We start from the raw sequence: 20,649 nt of genomic DNA, 5'->3' as shown, positions 1-20,649 counted from the left end.
TCTTCCTCCAGTCTTGGCTCTAGGCTAGGGGTTATCTGTACAGGAAGGAGGTCTGTGCTGAACTTCCCTTTCTAGAAAGGAGCTCTACACAAGCCACCTGCTACTGAAAATACTGTGGTTACTGTATCCAGAATCTTATCCTGGGCCAGTTTAGTTAGTGTCCTACAGGAACTGAACAGTTGTTGTTGTTGTCCAGGGGTGACTGGATGGTGTGGTGGCTGAAGCTCAAGATAGAAAAGCCATGGCTGCTAAAACGGAACAGGAATCTGTGCTTAATAAGTCACTACTGGCTCTTTTTGATTTTAATACTGAATGAGTATGTGATTGGGAAGCTATATGGGGCAGGTGAATGGAGTCTCAGAATCATATCTGGTTCCTAATATTACTATTTGTGTTTTGGGTTGTTTTTTTTTTTACTTAATCCTTTTAAATGAGTGATACTCTCTGTTTTTCTGGAAGAAGAAAATTGTCTTCATTCAATGCAGAGTTGTATTTAAACCAAGGAAATTAGAAACCTTTTACTAGAACAGGAGTGAGGTGCATAAAGCTTGACAAATTCTGCAGCTAGGGGGGAATTGAAAAGTTAAAAACTGGAGCCAATAGGGAGAGCACATCTAGTGTGGCCTGCAGTGGCCTGGGCAGGACTGGAGTCTGAGGACTGCACCATATTTTGCCACTTGGAGAGTTGGAAATCCAGTCCCTGCACAGGCTATAACTCCTTGGCTGCCATAAAATCTGAGAGCTGTAAAGAAGCAAAATGTTAAACTGGGCAGGGCAAAGAAGAACCTATTTTGCACAGATCCTTTCTGGAACACGTCAGTATGCAGAAAGGACATAAATTTGGGGAGACCTGCTTTTGGGCACCTTGACATGTGGAATGAGCTTTACAGGTAAGCTGTGGGAACAAGCTCTGACTGTAGCGTTTTTGTGCAACCCAGCCCGGTTGTACAGGAGTTACAGGGATCTGACCCTTCAGCACAAATGGGGAATGCTTCCCTTCCAACTCCCCAGGCATTTTCACCTCCTTTTGCTCTCTCACTTGAAAATGTTATTTTGAGCTGCCTAACAAGAATTCACTGTTGATTCCTTTTGGCCCTGGCCCTAAGGGGGTAAATAAACTCCAGACAAATGAGTCTGCTGCAGAGAGCGCAGCATATAAATTGCCTCATTGATACCATCTGAGTGTCTCCTCATTCATTACAAGGGCTTCCCGTTCCCTTCATGTGTTGTTCAAGAGTGTTATGCTCCTCCCTTCGCTGCTCCCTCCTTGGAGAGCTGAGGGTGCTTCTTGGCCTTGCAATTAGTTTACCTTCCCACATTAGAAAAGCTGATAGCTTGGGGCTCTGACAGCTCTCTGAAGTCCTCGCCCCACAATCCGCTAATTCGTTTTATGTCTGTACAAAAGGTGGTCAGGGGTTTTGAAAGCAGAAAACCGTTGTTCTGGCCAGTGTTGTAGCTAATCCTCAAATTAATAGTGCATTTTTTTTATCGTCCATTAGGGATGTCTGTGGTAGCGTCTAATTACTCCACACTCTGTGCCTCCAAAATGTAAAGCATTGGAGTTTTTAAAGCCTCCCAGTGGAATTGAGCTGTTCTGTAATTGCAGAATCTTAAACATGCCTTTACTGGCAAGTGGCGAGTAACCGAGTGGAAGCAAAGCTCCTGATTCTCCTCTTTTTTTCCCCCTTTCAGAGGAAGAGTCTGAACCCGCTACCATGCTGGAGCCAGAGGTGCAGGAAGGTCCAAAGCCTGAATCTCAAGATGAAGTGCTCTGTCTCTCGACTCCAGTGGGAGTCTTCGGAGAACTTCTGCCCAATAAAAGCAACTTCTTTAGCAAGTCTGACGACAGCAGCTTAGACGCTCGTGTTAAAACAAAGCTGCCCTCTGCAGCAGAGGAAGATGAACGGGTGCCTCGCACGCCTGGACGGGAGGTGATGATCCATTCGGAGACTGATACTCTTTTGCTTCCAGCCCACAAGGTGCCATCCTCCATGCTTCCCTTACCACCAACTCCTGGTAAAGAAGAATCTTTAGTCCCTCCAGAAAAGTTCCCTGAACAATTAATGGTGACCAAAACGTCTGTGGAAGAGGAGATTCCTAGGACGCCTGGGCGGGACATTTTGGCCAAGTCTTCACACCCCCTTGCGAAGTCACAGAGCACGGACACTGTTCCAGCCACGCCAGGAAGCGATGCTTCCCTTATGGGAAGCAGCTTGACCCTCAGTTCCCCTCAAGTCCCAGGGAGCCCCTTTTCCTACCCATCCCAATCTCCTGGCATTAACAGTGGCATTCCTCGGACTCCTGGGAGAGATTTCAATTTCACGCCTACTTTCCCAGAGGCTGGTGCTACCATTCCTTGCCTTCTGCCTGGCAAGAAACAGTCAGAGGATGAGCTAGATGAGAAACCCTTTAAAGAGCCTCTTGGTGCTTCCCTTACGATCAGCATGAACAATGTTCCTTCCCCTATTCCCTTTGCCAGCCCCCCCCAAGCAGATTTCCACACGGACATGGGTTTGCCACCTGATGAGCCAATACCTGTAGCAGCCCTGCCATGCATGCATGGAGATGGAAGAATGCCCATTGAGGAATGCAAGGCAGAAGTAAAATCTGTTTTGCTCTCACCAGAAGTACCCACTGGTGCTTCTATTCTTCCTCCCCCACCACCGCCTTCTGTTCTTCCCAAAAGGAGGCCAGGTCGGCCAAAACGGTCACCACCTTCTGTCCTCTCGTTGGATGTGTACTCGGGCAAAACCATAGAACCTCCTCCTGTGCCAGTGGCCTTGGTGGAAAGTACTGTGGGCAAAGAGCTGTTGAGTGGACATCCTGATGCTTTCTATGGACTTAAAGACCCTGAAGCCGTTACCCTGGACTTCAGGAATGATGGTTTCCATGAGAAAATAGCAGCTGAGACAGTTGCAGAGAAACTGCCATTTAAGGAACTGGAGAACCAGTGGAATGAAGACTACAAAGAAGAAGAAGCTCACGCGAAACCTAAAAGACAGTGGCGAAGGCAGAAGAAGACACCTGAGGACCTACCAGTGATTCCTTCCCCTGAGTATTCCCCACCCCGGCCTCAGTTCAGGCCACGCTCCGAGTTTGAGGAGATGACCATTTTGTATGATATTTGGAATGGAGGCATAGATGAGGAAGATATCAAATTCATGTGTATCACATATGACCGCTTGTTACAGCAGGACAATGGTATGGACTGGCTCAATGACACCCTGTGGGTATTCCATCCTTATATCCTTTCTCACTGGCGCTCTGCGTTATACAACACGTGTAAAATGCACTAGATGGTCATTGTTTAGGACTTAAAATGTAAAAGATTTAAGTTTGGTGGAAGAAGCATTTGCTTACTAGAATAGCAATTGCTTATATCAGGAGGGAATTTTAGCCTATTCTATTCCCTGAAGCTGCAATACAAAAATACTGCAGAAGTGGCTGTTCTTGCTGCATTTTCAATCTAGGACTGCAGGGAAAATCTGTATGCATCTCTTCTGGGGAGATTTCCTTGCTAGTTTGAGAAGCTTCTGTCTGCATTTAAACCAGACTTTTTTTCAGCTTGCCTGTAGAATTTCTAGTCTGCACATACAGGGCTTTAACTTGGGGCTAAAACTTGCTGTAAAAATAGTCTCACCATCTGTGCCCAAAATGATGAGTTACTGGTGCTAGCAGCTTTAACTTGCTTTAAGTTTGAAATACTAATAAATGCAATGGTTTCTAAGTGGCACATCAGCCACCCCCCAGGGCTACATGGGGGAAGGTACTGCTAGTGCTGCAGCAAGGAGCGTGTGTAGCACTGGCTGGTGCTGGTGGGGCAGGGTCTGGCCCCATCCCCTCCCTCCCTGCCCACGACCTGGTAATCAGCAGCATAGGCTGTAGCTTTGAATCTTTGGGAGCATTTTTGGGACACACAAGCTGTCTCAGAACAAGGCTCTACATGTGTGCAGCCACCAGTAGTGATCTCCAGAACAGAGCCTAAAAGGCTGTTCTCATAACCTCTGAACTCTCTAGTAGTGGTTTTTAGGAAGGATATATGGATTCATATGTTAAAGACGACAAATGCACCACCTCGTGTGTTGCTAGAGATTGTGTGTAGTTAAAGTATCTCATCCCTTACTCCCTGCAAGACACAAAAGCAAAATCAAAAAAGCCCAAATCACTTAAAATAGTCAGTGATATGACACTAACAAGAAGCAAGTGGAGCTCAGTGCTGAACTGTGCATTTTTATCCTTTCTTTCTCTGCATCTTGAAGGGCAACGTGTAAGATTAAATTTATAATTTTCATACCAGTGCAATAGTCTTGAAATAAGTTTATTTAATTGTTTAAAGGAAATATCCTAAAAGGATGATGAAACACATCATCCCCAGTAATTCTCAGTCTGTCTGCCTCATTTGGGGAAGCCATTCCGAAACCAAACCGGTTTCAAGGTGGGAGTAATTGGCCCCGTAGTGGTGGGGAGCCACAGCCAGGGAAAGGCAGAATGGGTTGGATGAGGGCGGGGCTTGCGTGTGACCCTGCGCTTAAATGTGTTTGCATTTGGCATTGTGGAAATATTTGAAATCTGTTTCCCTGTTGATAAGGATTATTGTAAGAGCAAATTTACAGTCACTTTTAAAACCATTTAAAAATCATCTGCAGTCGGTTGCTGGTTCATCCTGAGCTATACTGTGCAATAGGTGTGAAAGTACCTACAGGGTTCACCTGCTTTGCAGCAAGCTCACACCTCAGCACTCTGATTTCAGGGCCATCACTTCTTGCTTTTTATGGTCCCTTTGCTTCAATTTTCTGGTGTTAATGGTATGTTATGACTCACAGGGAGCATTTTTGGATAGATCTCAATTGTCATAGGCTTCATGGCTGTGTTTTTGGGGTGACCTGCCAGTAGTACAGCTCCACTGTCCTTCCAGAAGCCAAAGACCTGAAGGTGCCTTCTGCCTGCTCAATGCAGTGCATCCTTGCCAGGCCGGCTGCAGGTTTTCTTGACTGATAGGACAGTGGGGTTTGAAACATCTGCACAGGGTCTTACCCTTGCCATCAGGGTCTGAAGGAGCTGATTTACTGAGGGCAGTGAGAACAGTGTCTCTCCAAGCCCTTTGGGCTGAGGACCATCTCTTGCCCATCTGTGCTGCTTCTAGCCCTAGTCAGTGGGGATGATTGCTGCCATGAGATCGGTGTGGCATCTTGAGGGCTTGGGGTGGCTGCAGGGAGTTTCTGGAGGTAGAACAAAAGTGTGTCACTCCAAACAGAGAAAGCGGTACATCCAGATGGCTGGGCAGCTGCTGGCTGTGTACATAGTGGGTGCTGTGGGGAAATCCTTTCTCAAACAGGTTTCTCTTGACAGTTTAACCTTTTTATGTTTAAATTTTCATTGTCTCTTTACTTTTGTTTCCCAAAGCATGCAGCTAAGAAGGAAAGATCATGCTCGGTTTTCCTGTAGGCATTGGGCTTCAGTGATGTTTTTTTTTATTTTTCAATAGTATTGTTATTTTTTGCAACCCCCCCAACCCTTCCTAATTTTCCAAGCTCCTGGCGTTAGCTCCATGTAGCTGTAGCAAGTTTTGTCTGATATCCACTGGTGGCTGTGTTTCTCCTTGACTTCTCTCCACCTACTAGCTTTTCTACCCCCAAGAAAAAGAAGCGGGATGATGGGATGCGGGAGCATGTGACGGGCTGTGCACGAAGTGAAGGCTATTACAAAATTGATAAGAAGGACAAACTTAAATACCTCAACAATAGCCGAGCTTTTGCAGAGGAGCCTCCAGCTGACACGCAGGTGAGGACCTGTCCTCCACTGACTGCAGGGGTGTGAATGGATTTTATACGGTGTCACACAGTGGATGCTTCCTGCCTTTTGGCAAGGAGGGAGGTGAAGCTGTTGCTGCGCCTGTGTTGAGTTGGTCATCTGGAGGTGTTAGTGTTTGATGTGGGATGTGTTAGGAGGCCACGCGTTCTGTGGTGATGTGTTGTAGCACAAGGGATTGCTCACAGGGAGGCTGCAGGGTGTTGGGTCTGTTGGGTCAGTTTTGATCACCCATTTGTCCTCACAGGGTATGAGCATCCCTGCCCAACCTCATGCTTCCACCCGGGCTGGCTCTGAGAGGCGGTCAGAGCAACGCAGGCTCCTCTCCTCCTTCACTGGTAGCTGTGACAGTGACCTGCTCAAGTTCAACCAGCTCAAGGTAGGTCACCCCATGGATTGCTGCTTTGCACAGGGGCTGGCTGGGAGCAGGCTGAGGCCGGGGCAGGGGACCTCCTGCCAGTTTGGTCTCACCTTGGTGATGGCCGTCTCAGCATTGGGCACTGCTGTATGTGCCAGAGGATTGAATGGTACCTGGTTCTCCTGTACTCCTTTGTAATGCAACTTGATACAACAATACAACTTAATACAATGTGTAATACAAATAATTTACTTAAAGAAACAGGGAACACGTGACACTTAGTCCAGTGTGCTCGCTTGTGAGAAGTAGAGACATGAGCTGGCTGATAAATGACTATAAATAAGTATATGATAATTACAGAGCTTGAGCCCTAGTCAGAACCATCAGGGTTCTGCAGAACAGAGACCAATGGCCTCAAAGGGTCTGTTCTCCCCAGTGTCTGGTCAGTGGTAAAAACCCAAGTACTGCAACTCTGTAGGACCTCCCATGACATCTGTCCTGCCTTCCTGTCACAACAAGACAGAAGGAAGCTAAATTGGCTTGAAGTACCCCAGCACTGCTTGTGGCTTGGAGCGTGCTGCAGATGCTGGACCCAGGGAAGGCCTTTCCCCTTCTGTGCTGTGGCTCATTCAGGGTTGGGGTTTTGGGGTGTTTTCTTCATGCAGTTCCGGAAGAAAAAACTAAAATTCTGCAAGAGCCACATTCATGACTGGGGCCTTTTTGCTATGGAGCCCATTGCAGCTGATGAGATGGTGATTGAATACGTGGGTCAGAACATCAGGCAGGTAAGCTGGACTGTGAGTGAAATCTGAGCAAAACCTAGCCCTGAAAGAAGTGCACGAGTATGACAGCTGGGGTCACGGTCCCTGCTGTAAGGTGTTAGCTACGTGAGCTAGGCGGAGGTTGGCATATGGTTTGGAGGTACAATGGTGGGATTTTCAACAGCCTGTAGAAACTAAGCACTCAAATCCTTAGGGGACAAGCTCTAAAGAAAGTCCATCCTGAACTTCTGTGTTTCAGTTAGGTCTGTGTTCTCTTGGGGTGTTTGGGATCATGTATCTGTTGAGTGGCACAAGCACAGCTCAGGGGAGTGTCGTGTAGGTCTCTGCTCACAGATCACTTTTGTGGCATGTCCTGACGCTACAGATGGGGTTTTCTGTAGGTCATTGCTGACATGCGTGAAAAGCGATACGAGGATGAAGGCATCGGAAGCAGTTACATGTTCAGAGTCGATCATGACACCATCATCGATGCCACGAAATGCGGAAACTTCGCCAGATTTATTAATCATAGCTGCAATGTAAGTATCATGTTTTTGCATGTAATTGTACTCTGACATACTGATAAACCCACTGAGTCCTTGCTAACTTTGATTGGGGCCATGTTCAGAAGTAGCAGGGGGTCACAGGTTTATAATTAAACGTTAATGAGCTGCAGCGGTTCAAAGCAGAGTCTAAACTAGTGTAAAGAGATTTAGAGACCTGAGAAATGAAACACACAGTGAGACAGAGCGCACTCGGAATCCTCCTGACTGTGTTGGGGGATCCTGACAGACACTGTTCAAACATATCTAACAAGTATTTCCTTAAAACAAACCAAATTTTAGCATTGTTATTCTGTGGGAACAGTCTCCTTCTAGTGTCTGCCCTGGCAGGTAGAGAAGCTGCTTTCCCCTCTGCTCTCTGCTGCAGTCTACACTGAAAGACTTGGCTGCCTGACCAAATTATTAAGCATTAGTTGAGCTGCTTTTAGTCTGTGACAAACTTGGTTGAGCATCATTCAGGCTCTTTTGCACCACAAATGACCAGAATGTGGATATTTTGGAGGAGCACAAGGAGGGCTGCTCTGTTTTCTGGCTTCACACCTGCCTCTCTCAGCTTCTGTTGGGTCTAGGCTCTGGAAGTATGGCTGAGGCTATCTAGGGAAAGGACTACTCTGCTCTGTTTTAGCTTGGAATAATTGTGTGGAGGCTGGGAAGCCATGGCCACTGGGAGCCTAAATCATTACCTGTTCTGTCATCCTTGCAGCCAAATTGTTATGCTAAAGTGATCACAGTGGAGTCTCAAAAGAAGATCGTCATCTACTCCAAACAGCACATCAATGTGAATGAGGAAATTACGTATGACTACAAGTTTCCAATTGAGGATGTAAAAATCCCATGTCTATGTGGCTCTGAGAACTGCAGGGGAACCCTGAACTGAACTCGAGGTTTCTCGTCACACTTGCACCTTCGGCCATGTCAAAACTGTGGTAACCAGGTGTGGTTGCACTTTGCCAAAAAAAGAGGAAAAAAAAAAAAAAAAAGAAAAAAGGAAGAAAAAAAATTTAAAAGGAAAAAAAACTATTAAAAAAAAAACAAGAGAGGAAAAAAGAGAAGAAAAAAACCAAGCAAGTTTCGCACTTCTGCCAGGATCACGAATGGAAGCAAAAAGCGCACATGCTTATGAGGACTGTTCATGTTTCAGGTGCTCTTTCCTTTTCAGATCCAACACGCACACAAAAAGGTGACTACCGTTTTGTGGCATGGTCTATCCAAACACTAGCTTCTCTGTTCAGTCCCTACATTAATGCTCCATAATGGGATAATGGTACCTTTTTTAAAATTGTCGTTATAAACCTTCATCTTTTCATAAATGCTGCTACCTTTTTCTCATCAGTTTTGTTGGTTGAAAAAGACATTCAACATTTAAATGTGAAGCAGAGACTGAAAATGCCATATAGGATTTGTTGGGAGCTTGATTGGCTGAAATTGCACAGATTTCTCAGAGTAAGCTGTAAATAAATGTAAGATTGATGTTACAGAGCAAGCCAGAGGCTTGAGGGTGTGTGAATGGGTGGGTGGGTGTGCTTGGGTGTGTGTATGTATGGAGATGTGTCCGCAATGAGACTATAGGTGAACTGTCCTGCCTTTTTGTTAGGGATGAGCCTGAATAAGTCCCCTAAGCCAGACGCCCCAGGGAAGAGTCAGGTCAGTCGCAGACCTCAACATGGCACCTTGGGCTCGTCTCTAATTTTCATATGCCGTGCTGGTATATTGGGGGATCAAAACCTCTGCACCCGTACGTGAAAAATACTTGGATACTGCAGTCAGTAGTAAGAAGTCGAGTCAGTTGTGTAGCTGTAGCATTGTGGTATGGCGTGTGGCCTTTGGGGATGCCCATTTCTTGGAGATTGGTTTGTCTTGCATGCAAAAAAGGCTGAGGCTGAAATTAAGTGGACAATTCAGCCTGTGTTTACGCTGTAGAAATCTTACCCTCCTTGTAAGCATACACTACGGCCCACATTTATAACATGATTTTCTTCCTGTAGGTAAGAAACAGGCTGATGTGTGTCTTGTATTAATTTTTCTCATTTTTGTCTGCATTTCTCTGCCCTTCCAGCTTTTTACGTGGAGTATTTGCTCTGTCCTTGAATATGGGAAATGCCTCCTGTGATAGGAACAAGCTGTGCCACGCCATTCTCCTCCCTCTGTTACTCAGTAACTTGCCCTGACATGGTCACATCCCTCCAGTAAGAACACAGTAAAAGTGTCCCTGAGAGCAGGCTGTGGGAGCAATCCTGTCCTCCCCCATCTACAGCATGAAAATGAATGCTTCTTTAAACTTGGAAGGCATATTTTGAAATGATTTTTTGATATGTTTTGTCCTTGTAGATGTGCTGAGGTGAAGGTTGCAGTTCTTTGAGAGGTTCCGTTTTAAAATGGGGCAAAACACCAAAGAAATACTTCTTTGGATGTGATCTGGAATTGTTACACGACCGTTCAGATATAGACAGGATCAGTTTTTCAACTTGCATTGAATTTCTCCTGCTTTTAAAAGTAGAGATTAGTTGTACTAAAACCTTTTTAATTGGCTTATAAGGGGAAGTTGCAATGACATTATGAAATAGGAGGATTATCTGCATAAACATCTTCTCCCCACAGAACAAATTGCTCAGCTGTATTCTTGTAGCCTTTCAAAATCAGTGATAATTGTTGTATGACCACAGCTCCATGATCAGAGGTTACACTCTTGCAAAAGAGTTTCCTGGAAGTTTTTTCATCTGTTACATGGAATTGCCAGGCCCGCACTGCGGAGTGGAGCTTGTAATGTAGGTTAGACCGCTGCATCTGCATTTCTTCTTCAGACAAAAGGCCTGAAAGAACAGGAACATAGAGACTGCTACAAGCTGCCTTAATACCTCCTGTATTTCTGTCTGAGGGTGAGGAAATTGTCACTGAGATTGGACAGTCCATAGTCTCATCTCTGTTTTTGTTTGGTTTTTGTTCTGTTCCCCCCCTCGCTTTATAAATCTCTCCAGCAATTGGGTAATGGTGACCCAGACCCTAAAATTATGAGAAGCACAACTAGTTTCTGTCATTGAACGTTGGTTGTAACTGTGGCAATGGCAGGAGCATTTGGGAGTTAAACCAGCTGCTCTATTTTTTTTTTTTTTTTTTTTTAAATAAGGTTCATCTTGTGTTGACGCTCCAATTGGCATCTCTACAGCTTGGCCTTTTACTTTCAAAGCTTTGGGAATGCACAGAAGTTTCCTGTGTCTCAGAACTGAAGCAAGCCCCTGTGTGTGGCAGTTCTGCTGATGTCCTTGGCCTTCTTCCTCTCTGGTCCATCAAACCAGTGCATTAACAGTGGTTTTGTGGGGGCAAAGACGCCCCAAATGGCCCAGCCCCTAAGTACCTGTTGACAGTTTTGTATTTCCCTGCATATCTGTGTGCTTTGGATGGGATTAGCCCCTGCAGTTTGCCTTAATCTTTGTTGAGGAGAGGTGGGGAGGCAGGTCACCGTCTTCTGAAATAAGAGCTACAGGTTGGGGTCCTTCACCGTGTTTTTAGGAGTGCCAAAGGCATTTGGGTGCCAAAGGCGATGAGCACCTAAGTCACTTGGGTACTTCTGAAACTGCCTGTAACTCATCCCTTTTTAGGATCCCAGACAAAGAACTTGAGTTTTTGGAAGAGCTGAGCTGCCAGTAGCCCCCCAGGAGGAAATGGAGCTGTTGGACCCACAGCACTTCTGAAAAATCACATTAGGCTGCTCTCAAAGCCAAACCTGAGGCTTCTCTTTTCTTCCCTGTAAATCTTGGCTTGCAGAGTCCTACTGTACAGCTTTTGTCTCAGACTGCGAAGCTGCCCCATCCCCAAGCCCGATCATTTTATGGTGAGGATTATAAGTCTGGTTTAGTGATTTCCATGAGCTGCTGCAGTTGCCTGTGGCTGCCCTGTCCCTGCAAGCCAGTGAGGTCTCGTTGGGGCAGGGGAGCCCTGCAGCCGCGGTTTTGGAAGGCAGCCCTGCGGAGATGCCTTTCTAATACCTCCCAGGTACTTTGGCTCGTACTTAGAAAGGGGGATGATGAGAGGAGAAAGGCAAGTGTGCAATTCACACATCAGCCTGCATCAGACCCAGTGCTCGCCTCCTGCGGTCAGCACCCCATGGAAATAGTGGCAAGGACTAAAAAGAAACGTCACCAGTGCACGGTGCTTTACAGAGAGATTTACTGAAGTTGTTTTGTTGACTGAAAAGCCTATCCCCAATTTATTGTTACTTAAATTGAAACCTAAGACAAAAAAGAGAGAGACATTGACTGTGCTCCCTGCAAAATTGTATCTCGCTAGGTGGAATGACCCAAAAGAATAGTGCAAAAGTTTTGGAAATATAACTTAAATCTTTAGTTTCCCAATGTGAAGCTGGCTTGAGTTCAGGGTGCAGATGCCTCCGCACTTGGCATTTTTAAGAAGTGTGCTCTGTGCTTGCAAATTCCACCAGCCGCTGCCCAACACCTTCATTTATCCGTTGGTTCCCTCCACTGTTTGCAATTCCAGGTTGGTCCCAGTAAGTGGTCTGTGACTATCGGGGGTCCAGGAGGGGAAGGGGCTCATCTTGCAGATATTTATATTGTATAGAGCAGCTTATTTCTACAGGAAAAAAAAAAAAAAAATTTTTAAACTCCAACAAAGTATACAGTAATTTCAGTTCTGGTTTTTGTGACCTTTTTCAGGGATCATTTCAGTGCATTTCTGTATAAAATAAAAATAAAAATTTAAGGAAAAAAGATTTTGAAGTATAAAAAAAATGCATCTTCTGTACATAGGCAAACTCAAGAATCTTCTCTTCAAACACTGTTTCTTGTAGAAACATGTTGAAATTTTTTTGCTGATTTCTTTGTACTTCAAGAGCATGTAAATAATTTATTAAAAGTGACTATTGTAATTTGGAGTTCTTTTTAAACAGATTCCAGCTCTAAATCATGTTGAGGAGATGGGGAGGAAGAAGGACTAAGTATAGCAAAGGAGCTGGTGGCATTTACAGCTTGTGTCAAGCTTTGTATAATGTAAATTCTGTATAAATATGGTTTTTTTTGTCAAATAAATAGATGGAATTAGAAGCATTAAGAAACTGAAGACAAAAAATTGCCAAGTCAAGGCTTCTTCTTTCCCCCCCCCCCGACTCAGTCTGAAACCTAATGTGCAAAATCTATTTATTTCAAGCGAGGAAATGTGTACAGTCTAATAGACAACCTAAAATGTATTTAAGCGAGTTTGCAACTGGATTTTTTCAATTTAATATTTGTTTTGTTTTTATGAGTTTCCTCCTTAATTGCCACTGTAGTATTTGTCCAAGTGAAAAGAAACACATCGTAACGGACACTCTAAAACAAATGGGCAGTTTTAAAAGCAAAATGGAAGAACACCTGGCTCCCAATCATTGCAGTTTTCTGGTTCTATAAACAGGTTGTTTTAATTCACGGTGTGAAAATAAAGGGCCTCCTTTAAAAGGAGGCAGGTAAAATGGTTTGCAATAAATGAAACAAAAAATATTTTCTTTTTTTAAGTTCCTTACAAAAACAACTCTGCTTTGAAGATTTAGGATTTCTGCTTTTTCTTTCGTTAAGCAAATTTATAAATTTAGGGATGTTTTGTGCATATAGAATCTGTCACCAGTATGTATCTTGTTTTGAAGAAAGTGTTTTTGTTGTGGATGTGTCATGCTGTATATATTTGTTCATATTTTTGTGAATTGAATACTATGTACCATTGTATTATAGTAACTTTTATAAAGCAAACCATAAATATACTGACTTTTCTTACAGAAAAATTATGTTGTGCTTAATGTATAGCCAGGGCAGCTTTTTGCTCTTGGACCCGTGCTGGGAACCGTGAGAGCTCAAGGAACCAGATCCAGAAAAAAGCAGTCCAAAGAACTGATTTTCAGCAAAGTTTACTGAAAATATTAATTCTGGTGAGCAGGAAATTACTTTAAGCAACATTATATTGCATGAAAGAAATATGTGTATGGTTTAAGTTTATAAACTTAAAGCAAATTTTCTTCTTATTAAAAATCCTTGCAACCCTTAAGAGGCAAAGTATAGCCAGGCGCTGGCCCCCTACCATGATTCTGGGTGTCCCTAACCTGTCCAGCCTCAGTGGTGCTGCCTGGGCAGGTGAGGGGTCCCTGCTCCTGCAGCCTCTGCTGCCCTGGATTTTTCTGAGTTCACATCTGTTTTTTTAACTTTATGGAGGCAAAAGCCCTTAACCTATGAAGTGAGGTGTTAGTGTTGCTAGTTCAGGTGATGCTGTAAGGCTGTTGGGGCCAGAGGCCCTTTGGTTTCTTTCCTTTAAATCAGTTTATTCAAATCTGAAATGAATTCTGTTACCTATGGTTTACAGGAGGGGGGACCCAGGGGAGCTGCTGAGGTTTGATGTGGATGAAAGCACAGCCTGGAGCCGGCCATGTGCCCCCACCCTCCCTTGCTGGGGGCTGCTGCTGCGAATGTAGTGGTGGTGGTCAAAGTGGCTTCTCTGAGCTTTAGAAAAAGATACCTGGAGCAGAGACCAATGGAGTGGTGGATGGAGGAGGAGGAAGTGGAAGAGACAGGAGAGAGCCTGCCTGCAGGCAGCTTCCCAGCTCAGTTCTCAGCTTCTATAGCTGACCATGGCAGCTGAAGGACTGGGGGGGATGCAGGACAGCCAAACTTTGCAGCGCTGGCACGGGCAGAAGGCAGCAGAGCTCAGCCTGGAGGGTGGCTGGATGGGACAGGGGCTTGTGGGCTGGTGGAAGGACTCATGTCCGAGGAGCCTGTCCTGAGCTGAGGGCTTGGCAGGGGCTTTGGCTGCTTGGGGTTTGAGCAGCTTCAATGCTGGGAAATGTGAAGCAGCGGTGGGTGCACCGGGGCTTTGGAGGACAGATGTGCAGCAGTGGGGAGACCTGCAGGCACCAGAGACCCTGAGATGTTCTTCAGCAGTCATGTACTGAGGTCTGCGGACTTCTTGGGGAGCATTTGACCTGCAGCCACAGCAAACATGGAGTAGAGGGGTTCCAGCCCTGACACGTTAACTTACCAGGCACTCAAGCTGTGACAGAAAAGGGTTTTATTGTGTCAATGAGGAAAGTCCCCTTGCAAAGGACAGTGACGACACCAGAGCAATGCCCAGAGGGGACTTTGCACATGCAGCTGGGATCTGAGCCAAGGAATTGCTGCCAATGCCAGCAATTACTTCTTGAAACATGGGAGAAACCCCAACCCTTCATTAATTGAGGAATTTACAGGTATTGGAGCAAGACTGTGTTGCCTTGGGAAGGCTGAAATACATACATTTGATTCTTGTTCCAGAATAGCTACCCTAAAACCACGTGTTTAATCTCAGCAAATTCAAATTCAAAACTTGAGTCTAAAAGCAATTAAAATAAAATCTTACAAAATGAGATACAGAGAGGCAAACTCCTCCGTGCTTTCCTCTCCCATCTTCCCATGTAGCTAAAATTAACAGAAAACTTGCGATAGACTAAATTTAAGCACTCCCAGTTGTTTCTTCTGTCTTCCTCTGTAGCTGCGTGTCTTTGGCACATGCCTTAAATCTGCCCTTTGTTAAGAACTCGGTGGTTTGGATCAGATTAAACTGATTTTTAAGAGCGTTTTTGCTATTTCCCACGCTCCCTCTCCCAAGAAGTCACTGGAGGGCAGCGCAGGGGCTGGGTCAGGATAGGTGTTGAGTCCTTTTACATCTCCAACTTGGCAGCAGCTTCCCTGGGTTTACGACACTTAGATCTGGGCTATTTACCGAAACATCGGCCGTTTCCCGGTTTGTTTGTGAATCAGCTCATTAGGGGCAAGGGCAGCGTTTTCTGCCATCCTCTAGATGCACTTGGTCTCCCCGTTGGGCTCCAGGATGGTCAGGTTTCCTCTTGCGTCTTGATCCGTTTCTATCGCTTCAAACAGAGACTTGAAGTTCCCGGCACCGAAGCCCTGCGGAGACAACAATGTTACAGACTGTGGGGACAGGCAGCAGGTTCATCAGCTTGGAACTGGCTGGGAAAGAGCAGCACTGAGCCGGCTGGGTGACGGTACTTGACGGCCCTGAGGTCTCGTAGCCAAGATCATCATGAAATCCTCAAACCAACCTGGTGGTTATGCCGCTGGATGATCTCCAGAAAGACTGTGGGTCTGTCTTGAACTGGTTTCGTGAAGATCTGGAGCAAGTAGCCTTTCTCATCAAAATCCACCAGGATTTTCAGTTCCTAGAGAAAAGAAACAGGGCAACAACTCGAAGACCCACAGACGAGCAAGGGGATCTGTCTGCATCGCCCTCATCCCTGCAAAACACTTTGAGAAGCCAGTCCAGCCACGGGCAAACCTTTTCCCTCTCAGGCTGGTCTGACTCACCGCCAGCTTGTCGATGTTCTCCTTCACTTTGATTTTGGCAGTTTTCAGCCTCTCCCGCAGCATCTGGTAGTAGCTGGATGGTACGTCCATGAAGTGCACACCTCGCTGCTTCAGGCTGGTGATCTGCAAGGCAGGAGAGACCCCGGCACAGGTCGGGCTTGGGGCTTGTTTGTGGAGCAGTTTGTGCCAAGAGGATGGTGCAGGATGGATGGTGTCGGGACGCAGAGTGATACTTTCCCATGACACTGGCCAACCTCGTGTGTAGGGACCTGTCCCACCCTGTTGCTTTGGGCACCAGGAACTGGGGGGGGGAGGCAAGATGCCCTCTCCAGGCAATGCAGAGAGCTGGCCACTGTGCAAGGATGCTTCATCCCACCCTGACCCCTCAATACCTCTGGAGGCCCTTTGGTCTGGAGAGGAGTCCAAAACCAAGTGCTCAACAGCAGCTGGGCTTGATCCAGACCAGCATCTGCCCCAGGCAGAGGTGGGTGATGTGCTATGGTGGCTCAGCCCAGCAGCCTGGGCTGCCTGAGCTCCCCACTATCCATCCCTCAAGGACAGCACGTGCCGTCAGGGTCCCTGCAGACCCAAATTGCTTTAAGCTGGAGGGACGGGCATCTGCCAACAGCTCGCAGGTGCAGGCAGGTCCCTTTCCAGTGACTCGCTGGACAGTTAATCCTGGTTGTAAGACAACCATGGCACAAAGCCCGCTCAGCCTGCCTGTGTCCCTGTACCCCAACGGGGGTCATAGTCCACCACCGCCCTTTGACGAGGACCATGCCCGGTGGGACAGGGCAGAGGTGGAGCAGTGCCGGGGCAGGATGGGCCAGGGCAGGGAGCTGCCTGAGGTTGCAGTGCTCACCGCTGAGATGATGTCGGAGGTGTTCAGCGCAATGTGCTGGACTCCGGCCCCTCCATAGTAGTCGATATATTCCTACAGGGAAAAAAAGTCACCACGTTAGTGACGGTGCAGCTACAGTGTGCAAAGGGCTGGGCTTGGGCCTAAAAACATAAAAGCAAAATTGGCTGAAGGACCACAGAATGGAAAAAAGGACAGTATTGATGAAATCAGGGGTAAACTAGCTCTGTCCCGGCAGCTCTCCAGGGTTTGACAGCCCTTTGCAGACACAAGCAGAGCCAGGGCTGCCTTCCAGAGAGCCACCTTTGCATAGCACATGTGCACCAGCTCCAAATCACTGACCCCTTCGTCCCTTTTCCTTCATTAAAGCCCTGCTCAAGGCGGTGGCAGCCTGATGGATCAACCACAGGTGTGTGCTCACCTGAATCTGGGATTTCCTCTTGCCGAGTGCCGGCTCGTTAATGGGCATCTTAATGGTCTCTTCATAGTTGGTGACAACAATGGAGCGCAGGGCGCTGAACTCGGTGTGCAGCTGCTTGTCATCCACTGACCAGAATCGGTGGAAGAGCAGGTTCTTCTGGTACCTGCCCAGGCCACAAAGGGCACAATCAAGTCCCTCACTCCATCCCCGCACAAACGAAGTTCTGTTCTGGCTTAATTAGCCTCAGCCACCACTGTCGGAAGTGGTGAGACGAGCAGAGTGGTGCTGCTGCTCCATCCCACCTCCTGCCAGCCCTCCCCACTCTTACCAGTCTGCTACTGGGACCATCTGAAGGTCGGGCTGGTTCCCCACGACATGGTCGACAAAATTGAGCTTAGTGCTTGGTCTGCAGGGGGAAGACGGGGGCGGCTCTCAGCTGGGCTTGGGGGCACCCCATGGCATGGGGGGCTCTGGGGGAAGGTAGTGGGGACCTGTCCAGCTCCACGCTGGGACATCCCACTGGCACACGGTGGCAAAGAGCTGGGCAGGACCCTCTGCAAAGTACTCACAGCTTCGGCAGAAGGGGGTCCTTGAAGAGGGGCGGGTGGTACCCGGGTAGGAAGAGGCCCTTGTAGTTGAGCTTTTCTATCAAGGTGTGGGTGGTGTCACCGTACTGCGAGAGCGGGGAAAGAGGTTGCATGGTGGCCCCATTTTGGGGGGACCTCCTGGGTCCAGTCTGCTCCTACAGACCCTGCCCCAGCGCGGGGGCTCAGCCTCCGCAGCTGCCCTGCTGCTTACCGTCTGGATCACTGCGAACTTCACCTTCCCAAATTTGTCCTCCTCCACCCAGGGCTCCTTCGCCACCACGGCTCCGCGCTCCTTGGCTTTCTGGGCAGAAGGCAACAGATCCTCTCCTGCTACAGCTCCCCTGGGCTGGTGGGAGACATCCCCGGGCCCTTCCCACCTCCCCTTACCGTTTCGGGGTGCTGTGCAGGAGGGAGCAGAGGGTCTGCCTACCTGCACGATGAAGTCACAGTCCTCCACTTCGAAGGCGACGTCCTTCACCCCATCACCATGCTTCACCAGGTGCTCCCCCATCTCTGCCCAGAGCAAGAGCAGCCGCGAGCATGAGCAGAGGTGCTTTGCGCCACCGCAGCCATTTCCCACTCTGTCCCCCCGCCATGGCACCTACCCTCATTCCCTGGGTTGAGAGCGGATGAGAGAACAAACACGATCTGGCGAGGAAGAGGAGGAGAGGTGAGGGATGGAGTCGTGGCAGCGCAGCTGCAGCCCCAGCCTGGGGCAGAGGCACCGCAGGCACAGGGTTTAATGGTGCAAATGGGTTTCGGCAGCACCCACATGCCTGGCATCGGTTCATCTTTCTCCAACCTCCACCCTGGCAGTGGCACCTCTGCAAGGCTCATCAGCCCCCTTACCTTGTCCTGCTTGATGACGTGTGAGACCACCTCCCTGCTGCCGGTCTCCAGTCCCCGGTACGCCAGCTCCTCGAAGCCCAGCTTGTTGCAGTAGTAGGATGCAGCCTGCGGGCAGGTGAGAACCACCCCAGGTGAAGCTGCAGTGCCAGCGGACCCCGGTTCCCACAGGGCTCCCCCCGGCCAGGGCAGGACCAACAGCCCGTGGGGAACGGCCACGGTGGCACGTGCAAGTCACGCGTGTGCACGTGCGTGTGCACGGGGAGCAGCTGAGCTTTTCTGCTTCCCTCCAGCAGCCCAGGAGGAGCAAGCAGAGGCAAGAAAGGGCCCACATTGGGAAAAAAAATCCCAAATTCAGTGGGAAGCACTGTCTCCAGAGCCCTCCTGCACCCAACGCAGCCAGGGACAGGCAGGGTGCAGTGGGTGCAGGGGGAAACGTTTCTGCCCATCTCCCATTCATCAGCCAGGTTGGGCGAAAAGCAGCTCAGGTTTGGAGCAGAGGGTTTTTTAACTCGCCAGCAGCGAGTGACGGAAAGCAGCTACTGCGACTCCTTATCGCTGCAGACTGGTGACCACGGCTGGAGCCCTGCCACGTGTGCCAGTTTGTATTTTCCGGGCCCGCCCCACGCACACCCCCCGGGCAGCCGCCCCTCGCCTTGTGCAAGGGCCCCCAAGGCCGTCGGCCGAGGCCGTGCCGGTGGGCATGGGCGCTGAGCCAAGGACGGGCTTTGGGACGCCAGCATGGCCGTGACCCGGTGGGCTGCCGGGACGAACCACCCCCCCGGCAGCCAATAACCAAAGCATCCGCACATGGGCGGGCGCCTACCGTTACACGTGCCCAGCCGGCCACAGCCTCTCACCTGCTTGGCATTGCCGACCCAGAAGGTAATGGAGTGGAAATGGATGAAGCGGCCTCGCAGGGGCTAAAGGGAAGGGGAAAACAGGGCTCAGAGACAACGACGCAGCCTTTCCCACAGTGCTACTCATCTCCAGAGCAGGGAGAAGCGTCGGCCACGACCCTGCAAATGCATCTCCCGCGACTGCATCCAAATTAACCGGGTGAATCCCCGGCTGCTGCCCCGAAACAGGGAATTTCCAAAGCAATTTACAGTCAGGTCCTGCAGGATCCTGCTCTGCAGGGTGGAAGGGGCAAAGTCCCGGCTCGCCTGGGGTCACAGTGGTCCTGGTGCTCCCCGCAAGCAGCCCCCCAGCAGGCTGCCCACCCATGAATCTTGCTGTGTTAAAGATTAATTCTTCCCCAAAACAACCTTAGACAACCACCAGTGCTGGGACAAATCCCCCTTGGCTCTCTTCCCCACTGCCATCCAACCCGTGGCGTCAGGCACCTGGCCGTGATGTGCACCGGCAGTTTGGAAAGCACTTTATAGGGGAAAAAAGGTGGCAAATAGGTCCAGCGTCTGGAAATTAATGTTGCAAGAAAAGAGGATTCTGCTTAGGCGTCGGGGTTGGCTGGGAAATACCCACCATCTCCCATTTGTCGCTCTCCTCCCAAACCAGAAGGGAAAAGGAAATGAAAAAATTTCCATTATTAACGTTGATTTACAATGAGGAACCACGTCCTATGTGGCCCAGCCAGAGAGAAGTTTTACTTCTGATTTTACCAGGTAATCAAGGAGTAAGGAATGAGTATTATTTACTTTAACATGGCTGATGTTTCGCACCAGGCAGCAGGACAGGACTGTGGACACGAAACAGCTCTTACCTTTTCTCCCTTGTCTGTGTAAGACGTCTAAAAGAGAGAATCAGAAAAGAGAGGTGTTAGCACTTCAGGAAGGTACCTCAGCCCCCCCCCCTAGAACTCGAATCCAAAGGTCAGTGTATGAGGACAGCTCTTCTACACAACTTCCAGCACAGTCATTAAAAAGTCCAAATTCAAGCAGAGATTAAGCCTGGTAAAGCTCCTGAGACATCCCATGCCATTGAGCCCTGGCCATTTAAATTAATTCCCATACTCTGCTCCTCACCATTTTTGTGACCTGGCGATGTGACCGTGGCAAAGAGAGCGAGATTCCGGGAGGACGTTTAATATAGTGGTGGGACAGGGGAAGCTCCTCCTCGGCTCCACCCACCCCCAACCTGAAGCATTTGTGACCCA

At 48.3% G+C, this 20,649-nt stretch overlaps 2 protein-coding genes across 5 annotated transcripts in view; one reads left to right on the top strand and one right to left on the bottom strand.

Annotated features, from left to right (window-relative positions):
* The window catches only part of SETD1B (SET domain containing 1B, histone lysine methyltransferase), a 55,331-nt gene extending 41,940 nt beyond the window's left edge, over positions 1 to 13,391 (top strand). For 3 of the 4 annotated variants that reach the window (XM_069794726.1, XM_069794725.1, XM_069794724.1), the window contains exons 13-18: positions 1,693 to 3,243; positions 5,615 to 5,781; positions 6,056 to 6,187; positions 6,832 to 6,951; positions 7,329 to 7,466; positions 8,194 to 13,391. In XM_069794726.1, the coding sequence (XP_069650827.1) occupies positions 1,693 to 3,243; positions 5,615 to 5,781; positions 6,056 to 6,187; positions 6,832 to 6,951; positions 7,329 to 7,466; positions 8,194 to 8,367 (2,282 nt within the window). In that variant the 3' untranslated portion in view covers positions 8,368 to 13,391. The remainder of the gene's footprint in view (positions 1 to 1,692; positions 3,244 to 5,614; positions 5,782 to 6,055; positions 6,188 to 6,831; positions 6,952 to 7,328; positions 7,467 to 8,193) is intronic. The other variant, XR_011326627.1, reaches the window with a different exon arrangement.
* Positions 13,392 to 14,511: 1,120 nt separating this feature from the next.
* HPD (4-hydroxyphenylpyruvate dioxygenase) lies at positions 14,512 to 20,649 on the bottom strand. Its single transcript, XM_069794727.1, has 14 exons — positions 20,519 to 20,649; positions 20,257 to 20,283; positions 19,394 to 19,456; positions 18,537 to 18,641; positions 18,293 to 18,335; positions 18,118 to 18,200; positions 17,899 to 17,988; positions 17,670 to 17,773; positions 17,429 to 17,506; positions 17,101 to 17,263; positions 16,683 to 16,754; positions 15,821 to 15,943; positions 15,559 to 15,675; positions 14,512 to 15,403 (listed from the first exon to the last, which is right to left on the bottom strand). Exons 1-14 carry the CDS (start codon positions 20,519 to 20,521, stop codon positions 15,293 to 15,295), a joined length of 1,182 nt encoding a protein of 393 aa, XP_069650828.1. The 5' UTR covers positions 20,522 to 20,649; the 3' UTR covers positions 14,512 to 15,292.

Source organism: Haliaeetus albicilla, chromosome 10 (assembly GCF_947461875.1).
Source record: "Haliaeetus albicilla chromosome 10, bHalAlb1.1, whole genome shotgun sequence".
Classification (NCBI taxonomy): domain Eukaryota; kingdom Metazoa; phylum Chordata; class Aves; order Accipitriformes; family Accipitridae; genus Haliaeetus; species Haliaeetus albicilla.
Note: the sequence above shows the minus strand (reverse complement) of the source record. Positions and strands in the feature narration are given on the sequence as shown.